This window comes from Eulemur rufifrons, chromosome 28 (genome assembly GCF_041146395.1).
Source record: "Eulemur rufifrons isolate Redbay chromosome 28, OSU_ERuf_1, whole genome shotgun sequence".
NCBI classification, from domain to species: Eukaryota; Metazoa; Chordata; class Mammalia; order Primates; family Lemuridae; genus Eulemur; species Eulemur rufifrons.
The window spans coordinates 22621174-22640858 of record NC_091010.1 but is presented as its reverse complement, the minus strand read 5'-3'; the positions used below and the strand labels follow the sequence as shown (position 1 = coordinate 22640858).

General features: G+C 51.3%; 1 protein-coding gene across 1 annotated transcript; it reads right to left on the bottom strand.

The window, feature by feature from the left end:
* Window positions 1-18252: 18252 nt before the first annotated feature.
* NEUROG3 (neurogenin 3) lies at window positions 18253-18900 on the bottom strand. The gene has a single exon (XM_069460901.1). The coding sequence runs from the start codon at window positions 18898-18900 to the stop codon at window positions 18253-18255; it is 648 nt and encodes a 215-aa protein (XP_069317002.1).
* Window positions 18901-19685: the final 785 nt, after the last annotated feature.

Here is a 19685-nt window from a genome sequence, read left to right as displayed (position 1 = left end):
GCAGAGAAGGCCAGTGGCCGTGCCTCCACTGCCTCCGGTCCCACATTCCGCATCCCTGGGGACCCCAGTTGTACCCCACAGGGCTCCTAGCCCTAGCGCTGCTGAGAGGTAACCTCAGCTCTGCGGACAACCTGGCCCAGGGGAGGCTCGAGGGCTCTGGGGTGGGACAGACCTGGAGTTGAGCCCTGGCTGCCCACCAGCAGTGTCAACCAAGGCAAATTATTGAATGCTCAGAGCCTCAGTTTCTTCATCTGATAAATGGAGCAAAGAATAACTCCTACCTCATAGAGATGTTACCAGGATGCAGTGACAGGAGCACGGAGTGGCAGCACTTGGTAGCCTCTCCGTGGTTGTCCATTTTCTTTCCCTCCCCTGGGGCCTCAGGGATCTGGTCCTGGGCATTCTCTAAGCCACTGGGTCTCAGTGTCCTGTAGGTGGGAAAGATAGTCTAGACATGAGAGCATGGAAATATATACTTCAGCTTTTAGGATAGTAATTGGAAAGTAACCTCTACTTTGTAATGATGAATCCCGCAGCTTAATCAGAATTTCCAAAAGATGCAGCTCCCTCAGTCCCCACAGCCACTGTGAGAGTGAGATTACCATGGTCCCCATTTACAGATGGGAAAACTGAGGGGCAGAATGGGTCAGTGAGTTGCTCAAGGTCACAAAGCTGAAAAAGATGGGAGGCTGCCTCTGCTGTCAGCTTGGGTCTGGCCAGGGGTGAGGCTTTGAGCTCTTGAAGACTCAGCTCCCATGGCGGGGGCGGAGGGTTGCCACGGCCAAGGCTCTGGCTGCCTCCATCCCCCCTCTGCCCACAAAATGTCGAGCACTTCCTCCCGGTCCTTTCCTACCTGGGATACTCATGCTGAGCGGTCACACCCTTCCCCCTTTCAAGGTTAGCAGAGATTTCCTCCCCTCTGGGAGGTCTTCGCTGACTCCATCTCCCCTTGGGGATTTTTTCCTCCCCCACCGTGACGTCCATGCTGCTCCCGGGGTACTCACTTCCCAAGCCTGTGGGTCCCTTACCTGGCCTCGCAAGAGCCTCTCTCCCTGGATGGAAGGATGGACGGCAAACCCCCCGCAGGGTGGAATCCCTGCTACACTGGCCTCAGTTTCAACACCCCACCCCACCCCACCCCACCTCCCCCCTGCCCCTCCCCCCGCCCCAGGCTGCCCTCCTCCCTCCACTTCCTCCGCAGCCCAGTCCAGGACGGACAATCCGCAAGCTCCCAAGAGCACAAGTACAGTGGGCAGCAAAGCCTTAAATAGCACGTAACCTCTGACCTAACGGTTCCACTTCAAGGACCTTTTCCTAAAGAAATAATGAAAAGATGTATGCGTAAAAATGTTACTCTCGGTGTTCTTGACAAAGGCCACAAGTTGGACACAACCTAAACACCCAACAGGAGATTTCTGGTTTAATATGTTGTGATATTTTGACTCCGTACACAGAATACATACAGCAACTAAAATGATGACGTGGGTCTATATTTCACTAGCACCAAAAGAGGTTCATAATATATTACATGTAAAAAGATTATAGGACAAATAATATAGTGATCTCTCTCACTCTGTCTTCATAGGTGTGTATGCGTGTGCAGATAGATAAATAGAGATATAATATCTACAAAAGGTAAACAGTGGTTATCTCTGTGTGGTAGGATTAATAAGTGATTTAAAATATTTTATTAACCTATACTTTTCTGCAGCGAGTTACTTGGGAGATTGAAGAAGCAAGAAAACATTTATTTTACAGCTGACTATTCCAGGTTGGGCTTCTCGGCAGCCCCCCTGGGGGAGGCTGGGGGAGGGTGGGCCACAGATGCCTTTCAGCTCTCCCCAGCCCACCTCCCGCCAAATCCAGGCCCAGGCTGAGTGACACCAGGCTTGGTTCTTGGCCTGGATCCGGGTACTTGCTCTCTGTGAGGGACTTGTCGGGCCAGGTGATTGTCCCACCCGGGCACGCACCTGCTCCATTAATCTTTCTGGTCCCAAGCGGGCCGACAGAGCCCACTCTGTCTGTTGATCTAAGAGGAGGGTGCAGGGGCCCGGGGAGGGGCTCCTGCTCCGTACCTGCCGTTGCTCAGCAGCTGGGGCCTGGGGCAGGAGCCCTCGCTGGGGGCTGAGCTTGTCAGCGCTGACGGATGAGGTGCTGCAGGAAGCGGGGAGGCTGCTCTCTCCTGCCACTGGCCCCCACCTCTCCGGGCCAGGCTGCTCCTTGCAGCCATAGTCCCCTGGCGTCCGCTGTGTGTTCCTTGTTAGCCCCCAGGCCGGACGGCTGACAGAAGAAGCCAAGTCCTTTCTTGGCTTCCTGCAAATGTCCGCAAGCTTTCTCATTTTAATGTCCACCAAGCCCAGGAACGTAGGCAAGTCACTCACTTTTCTATAGGTGAGAAAATGAAAGCAGCTAACGGAGAATTAAAATAACAAGGTAGATCTGTACTTCATTCAGATTGGAGGATGTTCAGAATATATTTAGTGAAATAAGCTTAATAAGACAAAAGTATAGCTTGATTTTATCCTTCATATAGTTATACAAATCTGGAACGATATCGGCCAAATGTTAACAGTGATTGAAGTGGGATTTGACCAGGCTTTCGGCTTGAGTCCCATGCTCATTTCACCTGGCTTTTGCTCTTTGTCCTGAGGTTCTTCCCTCCTTCAAAGCTCCACCTCCTCCAGGCAGCCTCCGGGGACTCCTCACCCTAATCTGGCTTGGACCACCTCGGTCATTTTCTAGAAACCCTCTCCTCTCACAAGTCCTGAGGCTGGGTGCTCTGCCCGAGGCAGCAAGTTTGTGTCCGCTCTCATGTCTGTGCCCTGACAGTCCCCAGCTGATACCACGGGGTCCCTGCCTCCACCCCACCAGATGAGGCCTTTCTCCTCCCCATTCTCTGGCATCGTCCCAATGGCACAATGTCCAAGATCCAAAGCTCACACAAGTCATTCCCAGGAAAGGCCACGGGTCCTCACTTAGATTCCATTTCTTCTTCTGCGCACAATCCCTCTGAGCTTGGAAAACTATCCCCCACCCCCCGCCCGCCCCGCCCCCGGCCACACTCCATTAGGGGCAGCAACTAGAAAGGTGACCAGCTGCCAGAGCCCGGCAAGCCACAGTAGTCAAGGGCCAGGACAGCAGAGAGAAGAATTCGGTCCCTGCAGCAGCTCTGGCCACGTGGATGAAGGGATGAGCACATCTCAGGAGATCCAGGAGCGCAGGGAACTGGGACCAAAACTGGCATTTGTGGTGGCCCCCTAGTCATCGAGACAGGCAGGTGTGAGGGGCTAACATTTACTGAGCTCCTACTGTTTGCCACACACTTGGGGGAGCATGCACTCTGTTTGAGGAGGTACAGAATGACGCAATGCTTGTAAGAGAGTGTGTGAGTTTCCTGGGGCGGCCGTAGCAAATCACCACAAGCTGGGTGGGTGACTTAACACAACAGATTATTCTCTCACAATTCCGGAGGCCAAAGGTTGTAAATCAAAGATCTGGCGGGGCCGCACTCCCTCCCAAGGCTCCAGGAGAGCATCCTTCCTTGTCTCTTCCAGCTCCTGGTGGCTGCCGGTGTTCCTTGGCTTGTGGCTGCATCACTCTGGGCCCTGCCTCCCTCTTCACGTGGCCTTCTCTTCTCTGTCGCAGTGTCTGTTCCTTCTTCTCTTTCCTTATGGGGACTTATTTTTGGATTTAGGGCTTGCCCTAATCCAGGCCGATCTCATCTTGAGATCCTTAACTTAATTACACCTGCAAAAATCCTTTTTCCAAACAAGGTCACATTTGCAGGTCCTGATGGATGTATCTTTTGAAAGGCCACCATTCACCCACTACAGAAAGATTCTTATCTAAAATGGTTAGAGATTTTTTAAAAAGTACCACCGTAGTTTCTGGTAAACGCTTTCGTATGGAAGAGCGCGTTTCCTGAGCAGGCCGGGTGCCTGAGACCTGGATCCACCTTGAATCGCCAGAGTCCACACCACAGTGCAGGGCACACAGGAGGAGCGGGACAGATTCCAGTGTGATTGGCTGCTTCAGTTTCTTTGACAGCCCTTCCTCAAAGTCCACGTGGTATGGAGGGAAAAGAGGAAAGATTGTTAGCCTTTGAGTTGGGAGGCAGGAGTTCAAATCCTCCTCTAGCTCCTGGATCGCTAACTTCTAGCCCCTGAGGGCCTCTCCCAGGCCCGGGATGCTCACCTCCCTTGCCAAGCTTCCACCAGCTCCAATGTCTGCATCAAAGAAGCCATTCCTGCCATCTCACCAAAGGCATTTAAAAAATTGAAGTACCACTGTATTCATTAATTAAAGCTTTCGAATGATAACATTTTTCTCTAATTCAAAAATATCTTCAAGGATTCTTTTCCTAAACATAAACATGCATATATCTTTTTTATAAATAGTTTCATAGTATACTTCTAAAAGAATGTTTGTCATCTTTTATCCAGAATTTCTAGATATTCTGTAGTGGGGTGGTTTGCATGGTGCTTGGCTTGCCATCTTGTTTTTGTCTTTTCCCCTTAGCAACATGCTGGGAACCGTTCCTCATGTCAATAATCATTATTTTACAGCACAATTTTTGACGGGGCATTGTAGCCAATTGTATGACTATACACGATAATGTAATCTGTCCTCCATGGTTGAACATTTCCTTTGTGTCCAGATTTTTATTATTATGAAAGATAATGTCATGAATGCCTTTGTTGACACATTTTTATGCAATTTCTGATGATTTCTTTTGGAGGAATTTCTGGGTCAACACATTTGGCTATTTGAAGACATTGGATGAAATTACCAATAAGGAAGTCTGGATCAGTTTCTAAAATAATTAAAGTAATATATGGATATGATAAAAATTTTAAAATCACAGAAGGACAATAATCATGACAATAACATCGACAGCTAACATTCACTAATGGTCTCATGCGGTCTTTTACTTTTATATATTTTATATAGTGTATAGTCATCCCCTGGTATGCTCAAGTGGATTTGTTCCAGGACCCTGTGTTTACCAAAATCTGCACACTCGAGTACCACATTGGGCTCTGTAGAAACCACCTATAGGAAAAGTTGGCCCTCCATCTATAAGGGTTCTGCAAACCACAAATATTGTATTTTTCATCCTTGTTTGGATGAAAAAAAATCCACATATAAGTAAACACCTGCAGTTCAAACCTGTGTTTTTCAAGGGTCGACTGTATACTTATTGTATATTATATATTACAGATCCTATATTTAATTTTTGAAACTGTCCTATGAGAGAAGTACTATAATTATCCCTATTTCACAAGTGACATTGGGGCTTAAAGAAGTTGCCTAAGGTCACCAAGCTGGTAGGTGGCAGATCTGTCACCTGAACCCAAGGAGCCCATCGCCAAAACCTGTGCTCTTGAGCACTGCAATCTACTAAAGAAGGAAGCAGTTTTCCGCCTCCTTGGAAAGTTCTTTGCAGAGGAGAAACATGAGCTGCAGCCAGGGAGAGAGCGCGGGAGGGAGAGGCAAAGGTGGGGTCCACGGGGCAATGCAGAGGCAGTGTCCACAGGGCCAGGTGTGGGTGGCACCAGGTGTGTAGCTCGGGCAGGTGGGTGGCTGCTGGTGCCATTCACACATGTCCCAGAGGAGGGGCCGAGCTCCGCCAGGGATGTGCCTTTGAGTGTGACCTGTGCCTCTTTCTGAGGCAGAGGAGGCTCCATGCCCTGCTGGCCTCCCTTCACTGGCACAGCGCCTGGCAGGTAAGACGCGCTCACGGAGCACTGTCAGAACCAGATTCTCTCTCACTCCCTCCTCCTCCTCTTTCTTTCTCCTGCTTCCTGTTGCCACAGATGAGATGCCCACTGCCAACTCCCCCATTGCCTTTGGGGGCCTGAAGATGTCAGGGGAATAGATTCTGTGTGGCAGGGACAGAGGCAAAGCCATCAGTTCTGAGAGGGGGAGTCCAGGCTGAGACACTGGCACGCTCAGTGCTGGACCCTGCTCTGCCGCTAACTCTGCTGTGACCCTGAGCCAGTCTCTTCTGCTCTCTGGCCTCCAGTTTCCATAGCTGTGAAGCCAAGGAGGGGAGTGAGTGATCCCTGGGCCATTTCCAGCCTGGGCCAGAGGCAGTTTTGTTCTTGGAGTCCTTTTTAGCTGTGGCTGGCTTTTTACTACCATTTTTTAAAAGCAGTGAGTGAGAAGAGGCTGGGGCAGGGGTAGGGGGCAGGGAACTGTAAAGAAATTCCCAGACAGGTCTGTTGCTTTTTGTGTGTGCATGGAGAGACCAGAGACCAGAGACCGGGAAGTGCTGGGGGGAGGGCGGAGGAGGCCAGGGATGGAGCGAGGGGGGAAGAAGGGGTGCGTGGAGGGGACAGAAGAATTAAATAAAAGCTAATCCAACAAAAGGAAATGAAAAGTGAGTGACAAGTTTGAGGCTGCAGGCCCTAGGCCGGCCAGGCCTTTAGGGGGAAGAATGGAGACAAACGAGCTGGATTTTCATGCTCAGTGGACGTGAATGAAGGAGCATCTTTTAAAACCCTATCAGGAACTCTTTGGATTGTCATTAGATCTGGAGAGGGAAAGACGGAGGGAGGAGATTGCTGAATTTGGCCCCTGGGTGTGAAAAGATCCCGATTCTTCTTCGCTGGAGGCTGGGGGGTTCGGGCTCTGTCCTTGCCGGAGCTGTGCATGCCTGGGCCCCTCAAAGGTTTTGGTAATTTATTTGTCATTCCAAGGGCCCTTGAAACTCAGTGGTGGGCTCCCCCTGGTCTCGGTGGGTGACCCCACATGGGAGCAGGGAGGAGGAGGGAGGTCTGGGGTGGGCTCCTGGCTGTGGCTCCTTGTAGGGTGACCAACCATCTGGGTTTGCCTGGGACAGGAGGCTGGCAGCGCTAACACCAGGAGCGCCTCCAACAAACCAAGGTGGATGGTCACCATACTTTCGGGTGGGGGCTGGTGGAGAGAAGAGGGGAGGGAAGTGAATTGCTCAAGGCTGGTCCCACTAAGCCCTGGAGCAAGGGCTGATGCTGGAGCCTTGGTCCTGGCCTCTAGCAGGTGGCTGAAATCCAGGGTGGGAGGTTCTTTGCTTGTTTGTTTGTTTGTACATTTTTAAAAATGACAATTGGAGACATTTGCATATGACTGGATATTAGATCATATTACAGAATTGTTTACTTCATTAGGCGTAAAAATGGCTTAGTGGCTGTGTTTTTAAAAAATGTCTTTATCATTTAAAAATGGACACTGAAGTAGTTACCAGTGGGCTAATAGACATATGGGATGGACTTTAAAATATTCCACCAAAAAAAAAAAAAAAAAAAAAATGTCCGTGCAGGTTTGAGGTGGAGGCAAACAGATGAAACAAGGTTGGCCGTGAACTGATGGTTGCGGAAGATGAAGGATGGTCTGTGAAGACACATTATTCTATTCTCTCCACTTTTGTGTATGTTGGAAAATGTCCAGAATCATAACTAATAAAAAGAAAGAGAAAAGGAGAGCATGTCAGTAGTGGAAGGTCGCAGCGGTTAAGAACACTGGCCCTGGGTTCAAGTCCGACTCCACGTCTCACTGGGTAACTGGTAACTTGGTACTTAACCATTCTCAGCCTCAGTTTCATCACTTGTAAAATGGGAATAATAATTCTGATCTCATGGATTAATAGATGCAAAACACTAGGACTGTGTTTAGACATAGTAAACACTCAATAAAAACAAGTTGCCATTAAAAGATGGGTGCTTTGGGGGGAGGACATGCCATTTCAGCTAGGGGAACCCTTTGAAGCTTTGATCCTGGGGGTGTAGGTGATTTCCTGGAATAAAGCTTTCCTGAGAAGGTCAGCTACCAGGACTCAGCGGCCTCTCTGCCCACACCCACAGCATGTACAGAGCCCCCACCTGCCCCTCTTTTCTGTTCTCAATCTTTCCTATTTGGCAGAGCTTTCTCCCCCTTCCTCCAGGAAGTCTCATCCTATGCCTTGATGCCTTTGTTTGACAAGTTTTCCTCTGGTCTCTCTCAGCCAACCAGACACTGCAAAAAGGCAGGTCACAGGCTGAGCACACAGAAGCTCAAGAATGTGCTGGTTCACAGGTAGGGATAGTAGAGACAGCATGTACACGCAGAAGCAAGTGCACATGCATGAGCACACACATGTACAACCACAGGCAGGTACATTGGTATCTTCTCACAAATGGCATCCGTAGCAAAGAGGCTAGAAAACCTAAAGGGCAAGAATAGGAGAGGCAGGGACCTGGTCTTGCTCACTGGAGGGGTCACGGTGCAGAATTGCACAAGGCTGTGAGCAGTAAAGGCTGGGGGCCGTCAGCGACTGGAACCAGGCTCACTGCTGAAGTCTGTGTTCTCAGAATCCAGCGCCAGGTAGGGGGTCGTGATGAGGCACTTGCTTCCATTCCAGGGAGCTGCACCCAGAGACCTGGACATTGGAGGTCAAGAGCTGACCTCCTGCCAGGGCAACAGCCATTGGTGGTGACACAGTGGTCACAAGAATGAAAATCATAAAAGCCATCATTTACCCTGCACAGGTGCTAGCACTTGCCTTGTGTTAGCCTGACGATTACCCTGTGAGAGTGGTAACAGTGTATCCTTTTATAATCGAGGAAACTGAGCCTCAGAGACATTAGGTCATTGGCTGAAAGCCATAAAACTGGAAACCGGCAGAACTTGGATTTGTACCCCAGGCTGTCTCTCTTCTGAGTCAATATTCTCAGCCGCTGCATTCTATTATGCAACTTATGCTGAGCAAAAAAGGCTAGTGGGGAATGATTTACTGTTGAAATTGAGTGATGTCCAGGATTTGCTGCAAAAAAATCCATAGAGGAAGTGCGGGGGGAAGTGAATAGGAATGTGGGTAAAATATAATTGGCTCTGAGTTGATAATTCTCAAATTGGGGTGATGAATACATGAGAATTCATTATGCTCGTCTCTCTGTTTTTGAAATTTTCCATAATAAATTTGACTGGCTCTGGGTTCTACCCTGGCTGTATCGTCACTGGTGACTTTGAACGTTATTGAAACTCTATATGCCTCGGTTTCCTCTCTGGCCTTTGCCCCATTGTCCCAGCTCCTTGCAGGATCCCAATGCTGCTCAATCTTTGCCCAGGCAATAAAGGTTGTCACAACGCTGGATCTGCCACGACATAGGTCCCCCTATTTCTAAAGGTAGCCACTGACCACTTCCAGCTGAAGACATTCTTTTGCCTCCCACTCCCTAGAAAGAAAAGGTCTGGCCGAGCTGCCTGTGTGTTTGAGCTGTGTGTGGATTCCCGGAGTGGAGAATAGAAGTGTGTGAGCACATGTATGTGTGTCTCTCCACCTGTGTTGGTCTTCTCTTCCCCTCTTCCAAGCCGCCACCTGTTCATTCCTCATTCAAAAGGGGCCTGGGGGCCCCAGGCAGAAGGGTGGTGCCCAGACCCTGGGGGAGGCAATTGAGGCTCTGGGCCTCCCAAACACTGGGGATGATAAATGGGGTCTGAGTCTTTCAGGCTTCATTATAGAGTCACCATGGGTTTGCCCAAACCATGGCAACCGATTCAAGCAATGATTAACCTAATAAAGCAGAGGCAAAGGGGAAAAAGATGCATTCAAGACCCCAAGTCAGGCCCTGGTTCTCTAGAGGCAGTAAATTTCCCTTCAGGGGATATGGTGTCCAGGCCCCAGACATCCTAAATCTCTGCCTCTGGGGGTGGGGGTGGGAGGCCTGTGAAAGCCTGTGTGAATGGATGTCGGAGATCAGCTGGGGTGGCTCCAATGCACACTTAGCAGTCTCCATTCTGGATGCTTCCTGGAAGTCAACCCAGCACTGGGGACAGGGAGACATCAGTTTTAGTCCCAAGAGTCAAATTACCTGGGCTTTCTTTTCTTGAACCCTGATATATTTGGCCCTGAGTAGGTAGGGGTGTGTGTGTGTGTGTGTGTGTGCACATGTCTATCTGTCTGCCCGTCTCTGGGGTGAGGGAAGCAGGCAGCAGAGATTTCGGTTATGCCAATATGACAGGCAGCCTGTAAGATGGCTCCCAGTGATCTCTGCCTCCTGGTATTCATGCCCTTGTATAAACCCCACCACTTGGCAGTGGGCTGGATTTAGTGATTTCTTTCTAGTGAATAGAATGTGGCAGAGGTGATGGGATGTCATTTTTGAGATCAGATTACTGTGGCTTCTGTCTTGGGCATTCCCCCCACATCTTGTTTGCTTGCATTGAGGGAAGCCAGTTGCCATGTTCTCAGCTGCCCTATGGGGAGGCCAACATGACAAGGAACTAAGGAAGGACTCTGGCCAAAAGCCAGCTAGGAACTGAGACCCTCATTCCAACAGCCCTTGAGGCATTGAATCCTGCCAAAAACCACATGAATGGGCTTGGAAGTGGCTCCTCCCCTAGTCAAGCCCTCAGCTGAGACCACATTCCCAGCTGATACCCTGACCTCATGAGACACCTGAGCAGAGGCAGCCAGCTAAGCCACACCTGGATTCTTGACCCACAGAAGATCCACATAATAAGTGTTTCTTGTTTTAAGTGAAGCTTTGAGTAATTTGTTAGGCAGTGATAGATAACTACTACAACAGAGTCAGTATAGCTGGTGATGACGTTAGGATAGCAGGATCCTCAGTTTGTCTCCATAATGAACAGGTTTGGGTGCTTGGACAAGTGACATTACCCTTCCCTGGTTAGTATGGAAAGTCAGTCCTGGCCCATGCTTCCTTTGCTAGTCCTCTGTAGGAATAAGACAGAGATGAGATGGGTGCATTAATGAGTTCTGCCTCAATTTGCTGGGAGGCACATGAAATGCATGGACACAGCTGTCATCTCCTTTGAATCCTCATAAAACCCTAGGAAGTAGGTGTAGTTTTCTCCATTTTCATAGCTAGAGAAACTGAGGCTTGAAGAGACTAAGCAACTTGCCCAAGATGATAGAATTGGGGATTACTGGAGTTGAGATAGATGCTAAGCCTCATGCTCTTTCCACTGACTCACTTGAACTCTGTCAGAAGGGATCGCCCACACGTGAACTATTGGCAGTGTTACTCATGATCCCAGAAACAATGACACAGTACTATTGTAATAACCCAGTCTTGCTTAGTCATATGGAGCACCTTCTAAAACAGACCCACAGGCAGCCAAAGACAGCTTATTTTGGTGCTGAGGAGGATATGAGGCAGGAGAGGTAACGGGTCTCTATATGAATCATTCATCCAATTCATTTATTTAACAAATATTCATTGGCCTTTATGTGCTAGCCAGTCTGGGGAGGGATAGAAATTTCTAAACAAATAATTACAATGCCTTTCATTTAGTTAGCATTTATTTAGTCAATGCATGCACTCATTAACTCATTCTAAAAATATGTGACATATAGTCCAGAATGGTTGATCAGTGTTCTGTTCATTGGAGACTTGAAGATGGGCACAATTCCTGCCCAGGAGAAGATCTCACAGACCAATGGAGGGTGCAGACAAACAAACAGTATCTGGAAAGTGTTAGGATATTCACATGCACAGGAGCTCATGGGAGCAAGGAGCAAGGAGGGAGGAATAGCACAGAGAAAGCTTCTAGGAAGAGGTGATATCCATGTTGAAGGTTTGGGGAGGGGGAAAAAGGAGGGAAAGTTTGGACACAGAACAGTGTATGTGTGTAGGAAGCATAGAGGGGTACTTGAGTGTATACAAGGGGAAAACTTCAAGCAGGTCAGTATTTCTGGAGGGTAAATGTCAATGCAAACAAGACATTGTGGAAAAGAGACAGGTGCACCAGGACTCTGGCCATAAGCATATGTGATTTGTGTTGATAAATACAAATAATGATAGCATGTGCAATCCAGCTCAATCCTGACCACAGTCCCGTAGTGGAAACCGCTCATCACCTACCAGCATCCACTCTTTTTTTTTTTTTTTTTTTTTTTTTTGAGACAGAGTCTCACTCTGTTGCCTGGGCTAGAATGCCGTGGCGTCAGCCTAGCTCACAGCAACCTCAAACTCTTGGGCTCAAGCAATCCTTCTGCCTCAGCCTCCTGAGTAGCTGGGACTACAGGCATGCACCACCATGCCTGGCTAATTTTTTCTATATATTTTTAGCTGTCCAGCATCCACTCTTCATATCTTCCTAGGCACATAGTCCCTCTTCCAGTTAGATGAGGTCATGTGATCACAGTCTCCCTGTGGAATGTATGCAGAAGCGATCGGTGCTACTTCTGAGCCTAAGTTTTAAGACTGTGGGTAAGCCTCCTCCATGCCTTACTTCCTCTTCCCACTGACTGGGGCTTATGGCAATGCAGCCTCAACCATTTTGTTGGCAAGGCCCTAGCAGCTGGTGGAGGAAGAAGATGAAAGGAAGCCTGGTCCTGGAATGGTGCTGTGGAGCAGGGCTCTCCACCCACCTGGAGTGCTCACAGAATGGATTACTGGTGAGTCTCTGCTACAGCAATCTAGTTTTGCCCTACCCTGAACCCTAAAAGGTAATATTGTTATCCCTACTTTATAGATGAAGAAATTAAAAGAAAGGTTAAGGGACTTGATCGTGATCATATTGATAGTGAATCAGCTGGGCATTGAACTCAGATTCATATTACTTCATAGCTCATACTGCACCAGTGTTCCCTGTTAGAACATGAGATTTATCTCATGGATGATTAGAAACTCCAGGAAGATTTTAAATAGGAGACTGGCAATGTTATATTTGCATGTTAGATGGGAACTCTGACTGCCACGTGGAGGGTACAGTGAAGAGTGCCAAGATTAGAGGTAGGAAGCTCAGTCAGGTGTTCTCTCCATGTGAGGGATGAGAGCCTGAACGAGGGCAGTGGTCACAAGCAAGTAATAGAGGGGCCACTTTCAAGAAACAGTGAGAAGGAAAATCAGCAGGACTTCAGGGTGAACTGGGTGAGAGACAAGAGCCAAGATGAACCCCAGATTTCTAGTGTGAGCGATGCTACCTAGTGAGATCAGGAAAAGGAGGCAGCATTAGTTTGGGGGAGAGGAGAGGAATTCTATTTTGTATACCTCATTTGGGGTGCCCAAGGAGCATCTGGACATGGAATCCTGGAGATTGGGAAGGGTAGGTCTAAGCTGGAGACAGTTACCAGGAAGCCGTGTGTGGCTGTTGGCCTTTGTGCCATTGTACAATACACAGGGGTGCAGAGGAAATTCAAATTCATACAAAGCCCTCTCCCCCCCAAAATGGGGGAGAATGAGAGAAGAATTGAGACAAATAGAGGCCAATAATGATAAGTATTTATGGGGGCTTAGAAGGCTAAGTAAGGATCTTTAATCAGTATAACAGCCCAATCAAGTGGTTATTATTTATTGTCCCAACTTCACAAATGAGAAAAATGGGCCTTAGAGAGAGACAAAGGGGTTTAATTGAAAACTGCAAGTTGGTGGCAGCACTAGGATTTGAACCCATGACTCTAAAGTAACTACCCTTAAGTCCTCTGCTTTCCTGTGTATGCATCTTGAGGACTTCCTTTTGGCTTTGTCCTTGGAGTAACTAAAACTTCACTGTAACCCCCAAACTGAGACCTCTCTTGATGCCAAAGTTCCAAATCAATTCTCCCAGCTAGGGCTGCTCCAGCTTGAACTTCCAATGTTGTTCCACCTCAGACTTCTCAGATGCTGTCAGAAATTCCTAAGCTGGTCACTCAATTCTAGCGACATCATTTATAAGGGAGGGTCCTAAGGCATACAGAGAGACAAGGGTCAGTCAGTAGCAACAGATCACACGCTTTCCTCACCACACCAGATAAATCTGACAGTCTTCTGGATCTGCATGTCCGCAGGGGCGTCCCTAGAACTCCAGCCTGGAGACAGGAACAGAGGGGATAGATAGGAAGTTTTCCCTGCGGAGAATGCCTTGTTTCCAGGCGAGTCTCTCCTGCTGGAGCTAAGCATTCATTTCAGCACCATGGTCAGGGGCATGGCGCAGCCTTACAGGGCCTCAGAGGAACTGGCAGACTGGGTTAGCCACACAGGTCTCCATTCTGTCGGCTTTGGTCTATGATTCCCAGAAGCAGAGGCAGCAGACGGGAGGCCTGGGGCCTCACTGAGGGGTCCAGGGGCGGCCAAAACACAGGGGAGCCTCTTGGCTTTAGGACACCCCAAGTACCGGGCTAGAACCATAGCACATAGGAATACAGATGGACAGGCTGCCCCCCAACATTCTTATCTATGGAATAGAGGAAAGAGTTCCAAACTGCTAGTCTAGAGCCAGTATCCCAGTCCAGTCTTAGTTTGTTCTAACAGCTCGCTGAGTGATTGAAGGCCTTGGTCAAGTCACTTCTCTGTTTCCATGGGTGTGACCACCATGCCTTGCCCACCTCCCTGGCTGATAAGTGTTTAGCTTCCAGTAGCCCATTGTAAGTGCACTGTGGCCCTTTGAAGGTAGGCAGGCAGGTAAGGTTAGAGTTAGAGTCAACCCCCTCCCCCACATCTTTTTTTTTTAAACACTGCAGGAATTTTAAAAAGGGAGGGGAAAAAGGAACACAACAGAGAATATTAATTACATGTATGTAAAAATGTAATTACAATGCACCCAGCGCTTATTCTGGGCCACATTCTCTGTGGAATCTTCCATGCCCTCCCCACACTTCCCCAGTGCCAGGGCCTGAAGGCTCTTTTCCACCGCTCCCAGTCGTAGGGGGCTGTAACGCCGTTCACTACAATCACAGCCTTCTCTTGGGCGCCCAGAAATCCAAGGACAGGGTATTAGGAATGCCCTCCAACTTCTCTTGTGAATTAGCTGAGGCGCGGAGACTCGTCCAAGTTCACACAGCCCGGCAGCCCGTGGGGGAGAAAGGGGGCAGGGTCCGCCTGTGGGGTCGCGTGCGCCCCGGGCCCGCCTGCCTTTGTGCCAACCCAGCGGCCTGGCTCCCAGACATTAGCATTCCAATGGCTCCGGGACGCTTTGTCCTCAGTCGGAGGCGGGCTGGGGGGTGGGGTGGGATGGGGGCAGGGCACCATAAATCTACCTGCCTGTGTGTGCCGAGGGGACTGGGCGGAGGTGACCCCCCCCCCCCAAAGATTCATGTGCTGTTTTAAGCCAGGCTTCGGCTCAAAGACAGAAGAAGGGGAAGAGTCATTGGACCCGAGGGTCTTCCCTGCCCCTCTTTGGGATGTTTCAGGGAGCTGGGACGCAGAGGACGATCTCAGACCACAGGAGACTCTTCAGCCAAAGAAGCGCAGACCCACCGAGGAGGGGCGGGCTCCCAGCGGAGACGCGAGCAGCCTGGCTGGTTTTAAACGCCGCTGAACGCAAAATACCCGCGGGAGGTGGGGGCTTGCCGGTCGCGATGCCGGGCTAGTTGGACAAGCCACTCACAGAAATGTTTCTGAGCCCTTCTCGCTGAGGGGCTCTTTAGAAAGAGGCGTGGACGAGGCTTCCCACTTCAGCGCGATTTTACATACATTGACGGAGCTCATTCAGAGCACTGATCCCTAAACTTTTTGGTGATTCAACCAGACCCTAAACCTTCCTTCGCCCCCCTCTGACATGGAGAGCAGGGCTGACAGGTCTGGTGTCAAATCTGCCCGCGACCCAAGGTGGCAGCCCAGCAGCCAAGTTGTTTAAGCTGTATGTGTGTGTGTTTTAATTTGTGGGGCGGAGGACCAGTCTGTGTGCATTGGGTGACTAATGGCTCCTTAATGAGGGCCCTCAAAGCAGGAGAGGGACTGGGCTTATGGGTGCAGCTGCAGTCCCCCCAGCACCCCTGCTGAGCACGCAGTGCCCATAGACACTAGTCCAGCTTCAGGGAGTTGTTTGTACCAAGAGAGTCCGCCACCTAGATGAACACTACCTCCTACAGCCCTGCATGGGGAGAAAGATCTTCCCACTTGAGGAAATCCTCTCCAAATCTTTAGTCCTGGCCCGAATGCCAACTCCTCTGGAAGTCTCCCGCAATGTAGTCCCAGAAAACCAACAATCTAATCTTCCATCCTGAGGCTCATACCTCCACCTAGCACCAGTATTTCTTTGGCCTTGAATGATTTTGCCTACATCCTTATTACTGTCTGGGGAGGACAGAGAGATCTTCCTGATTTTTTGTCTGCTTCCCCCCTCCCCCCAACACCCAGCAAGTAGCCGGCACTTGCTTGTTCTGTGTAACTCAGAGCTGCGGACACCTGCCCCCTGGGCGGTGGCACAGGTGGAAAGTTGGCTGTTACAGAGGTCACCAATAACCCATTAATCTCCTCCTACCAGATTAAAGCCACAGAATGAAACAACACCTTTGTTCATTCTTTTGTTTGTTGTGTCTCCTCCCCGCCCCCAAATCCTGCCTCTGATAGCTGAGACATATCTCCTCTGAGCTACCTTTAGGGACTTGGGAGTCAAGGAGAGGAAAAGTTCAATTTGAAGCTCCTGGGCTGGGAGACACACACACACACACACACACACACGCAAGAGGCATTTATCCCCGAGAAGCTGCCACCTTTGTGGTGTAACACGCAGGAAAACAACCTATGCACCAACTTCTGGCCCCTGGCAGTACTGTGCCCCACTGGGTTGGCCCACTTCTTCCACACTGGACACTTGAGGGGGACCCAAGGAGGCCTCTGGGGCTCAGCTAGCAGGTTGGGTGCTTGCTTTCCATTTTCCTATTTTCAAGCAGCAGACAGATGCAGTGGGTTCTTTCAGCTTAGTCCGGCTCCCCTGAGACCCCAGGGGGTCTCAGAAGCCATAAAAGGGAGCTCCACTAGCACCCTAGGGACCAATTTCAGCACACCAGCTCTATTCCACCTTGGGAGTAAGAGCGATCCCAAGGCTAGAAACCTTGAACAGTTTTTTGATCAGTTTTCAGTCAAAGCTTTCAGATATTTGGGAGGGGGTGCCAGAGATTCTAGCTGGACACTCCACCTTCTCTGCTCAGCTCCACAAGTTCAAGATGCCACAGCCCCAGCGAGCCCTGTGCATAAAATATTCTCAGGAGATGTGCAAGGCCTCTAAGTACCTTGGGAAAATTCCTGGGATGCCCAGCCCCGTAGGTGTTCCAGAGGACTCCGACTCTGTGACTGAGTGATTACTCTCTCCCTTCCCCAAGGGCAATAGTAGCTCTGAATTTGGCTGGTGGAGTTGGGGAAGGGTCATAGGGAGAGTTGGTAGTCTTAGTTGGAGGCTTGTCTGTCTTCTAAACCGCTGTTTGAAATAAGACAAATCGCTGCCACATAAAGAAAACAGGAGGGCTGGACCAATGATTTCTTAAGAGACTTCCAGCTCTTGGAACGCAATCTGCCGGGCCTTCCTCCAGTGCCCAAGGGAGGAGCCCCAGACCACCAGAAAGAGTGTCACCCCTCACGTTGGACAGTGGCTCCCCTTCCTCAGCCTTAGCGGCTGAGACCCTCCTCTCCCTGCCACACAATCGAGTCACCTTGCTGAGGCTTCTTGGGGGGAGTCCATTTTTTATTGGCCCAAAATTTCATTCACCAGTTCCTAAATAATCTTACGTACAAAATATAGACTTTTCTCGCTGTGAAATCTCATCAATAAATACGAATGTGTAAAACAAGGGAGGGATTATATAATTTACCCTACCAAAATTCATTTCAAAAGGCATCATATAATTTACAAACCGATTTTGTTTTTTAAAGACGCATGTCCTCCCGGCACCGGCGTCGCAGCTCACGTTTCAGGACGCAGGGAGGCTGGGGCGGTGCTTCCGGCGCGGGGCTAGCGCTTTCCCAGTCCGCAGCCTGATCTTCCACCTCCAGGAGGCCAGCGGCTCCGAAAAGTGCACGATGAGAAGGCAGAGGATCGCCTTCGTGGATTAAGGCAGAGTGGAGCGCCCTGGAATCCCGGACTTGCTAGGGAGTAGAGGAGAAGAGAGGCGGCGTCTTTGGAGCGGGGCAAGGGGAGCAAGCGCTGAGAGACCCGACACTGGTTTAAATGACATTGGGGGAGGGGTGGTGAGAGACAGACCGACAGGCAGACGGACTTGAGTGAGGATACGGCGACCAGAGATGGTGGGTGTCTCTAGCCGAAGAGTGCTACCATTTTCCTCTTTTAACGAGATTTTGGGGGTGGCAGCAGGGAGGGGACCTAAATGTGCACAGCCTGCAACGCCCACTTCGAACGGGCAGCGGCAAGGGTTGCGAGAGTTGGCGAGGCACTGAGGGCCCGGGGGATCGAATTCAGCCTGTTGCCCCCGCGGGTGCCTGGGCGGGCCAGGGGTTAGCCAGCAAGAGGCAGGAGGAACAAGTGCTCTTGAGGGCCGAAGCCGCCGCCCACTTTCGACGGCTCCGGCTCCCACCCTGCCTGCCAGCACTCATGCCCAGTGACCGACTGGTCCCTTCACAGAAAGTCTGCGAAAGCCGGAGCACCCGAGCGCTGGCAGGCAGGGGAGGTGGCCCCGCGCAGCCCGGGGCGCTCCTCTAGCGAGACGGCCGGGCTCAGGCTGCCAGCCTGGGAGATCGGGGAGTAGAGGGAGCCCCAGTCCCCGGCAGAGCCGCCGTCTGGGCTGCCCAGCTCCCCGTACGCCGGCGCGGGCGGCTCCAGCCCGTAGAAGCTGTGGTCCGCTATGCGCAGCGTCTGAGTCAGCGCCCAGATGTAGTTGTGGGCAAAGCGCAGCGTCTCGATCTTGGTGAGCTTCGCATCGTCGGGGAAGGTGGGCAGGACGCCGCGCAGCGCGTCCAGCGCCGAGTTGAGGTTGTGCATTCGGTTGCGCTCGCGGTCGTTGGCCTTCTTGCGCCGACTCCGTCGTTGCTTGCTCAGTGCCAACTCGCTCTTGGGCCGGCTGCGCCCCCCGCGCCGCGCCCGGAGCCTCTTCGGGGCCTCTCGGCAGCCCCCCGCTTCCGTCTCGGCGCAGTCCAGGGGCGTGCGCGTGGGGCTGGGCGGGGCGGACGCGGCGCAGGTCACTTCGCAGTCTGAGGCTCCGGGGAAGGGCTGCCCCAGCTCGTGGATCACTTGGACAGTGGGCGCGCCCGAAGGATGAGGCGCCATCCTGCGGCGGGGTAAGAGGGAAGGGTAAGCAGGGGCCGGTTACCGGGCACAGTCCCGGATACCAAGGCCAGATGGGAAAAAAAACCGAGAAAGAGGCACCCCGCTATCTCCCCGCCAGATCTGAGGACCCCTCTTCCCCCCGCCCTACGCCGGTCCCTTGACCTCCCAGTGTTACCTCTAATAGTTCTAGCTGCGCAAAAGAACAGCGAGCAGTGAGCAGCTAGAGCGCGGGGAGCTGAGCCGGCCTTCCCCTCCGCAAGTTCAACTGAGCTGCAGGCGCCCCCGCCTGGGAATCGTCCCAGCTCCAGAGAAGAGTGAGGGGGGTCCCGGGCCTCCGTCGCTCCCACTCCGCGCGGCGGTGAAACCGCGGGGATTTCCTGAACCGCAAGTCGTGTGCCCCTTGGCACGCTTTATCTGCTCGGCCGGGGCCAGGAGCGTGCCTGCCGGGCTGCTGCCCGCGCCACCGGCCAATCAGCGCCGGGGCCCAGGGGCCGCGCCACGCGAGCCCGCTCCTCCCCAGCAGGGCACAGCTGGATTCCGGACAAAGGGCGGGGGTCGGGGGAGGGGAGGGACGCTCTGTTTGCTCTTTCCCGCGGGCTCTGTCCCAGCAACTCTCGGTTCCTCAAAGAGCCTTGCCCAGTGAGAAGAGCCTCGTCTGGCTCGCGTCTGGCCGCTCCAGAACTCTTTGCTTGCAGCCTATCTTTCTTTGGCATCTGTCCAGACTCTTTCTTGGTACCCTGGAGGGGATTCTGGGATACCTATAGGGTAGGCCAATCCCTGCGTGT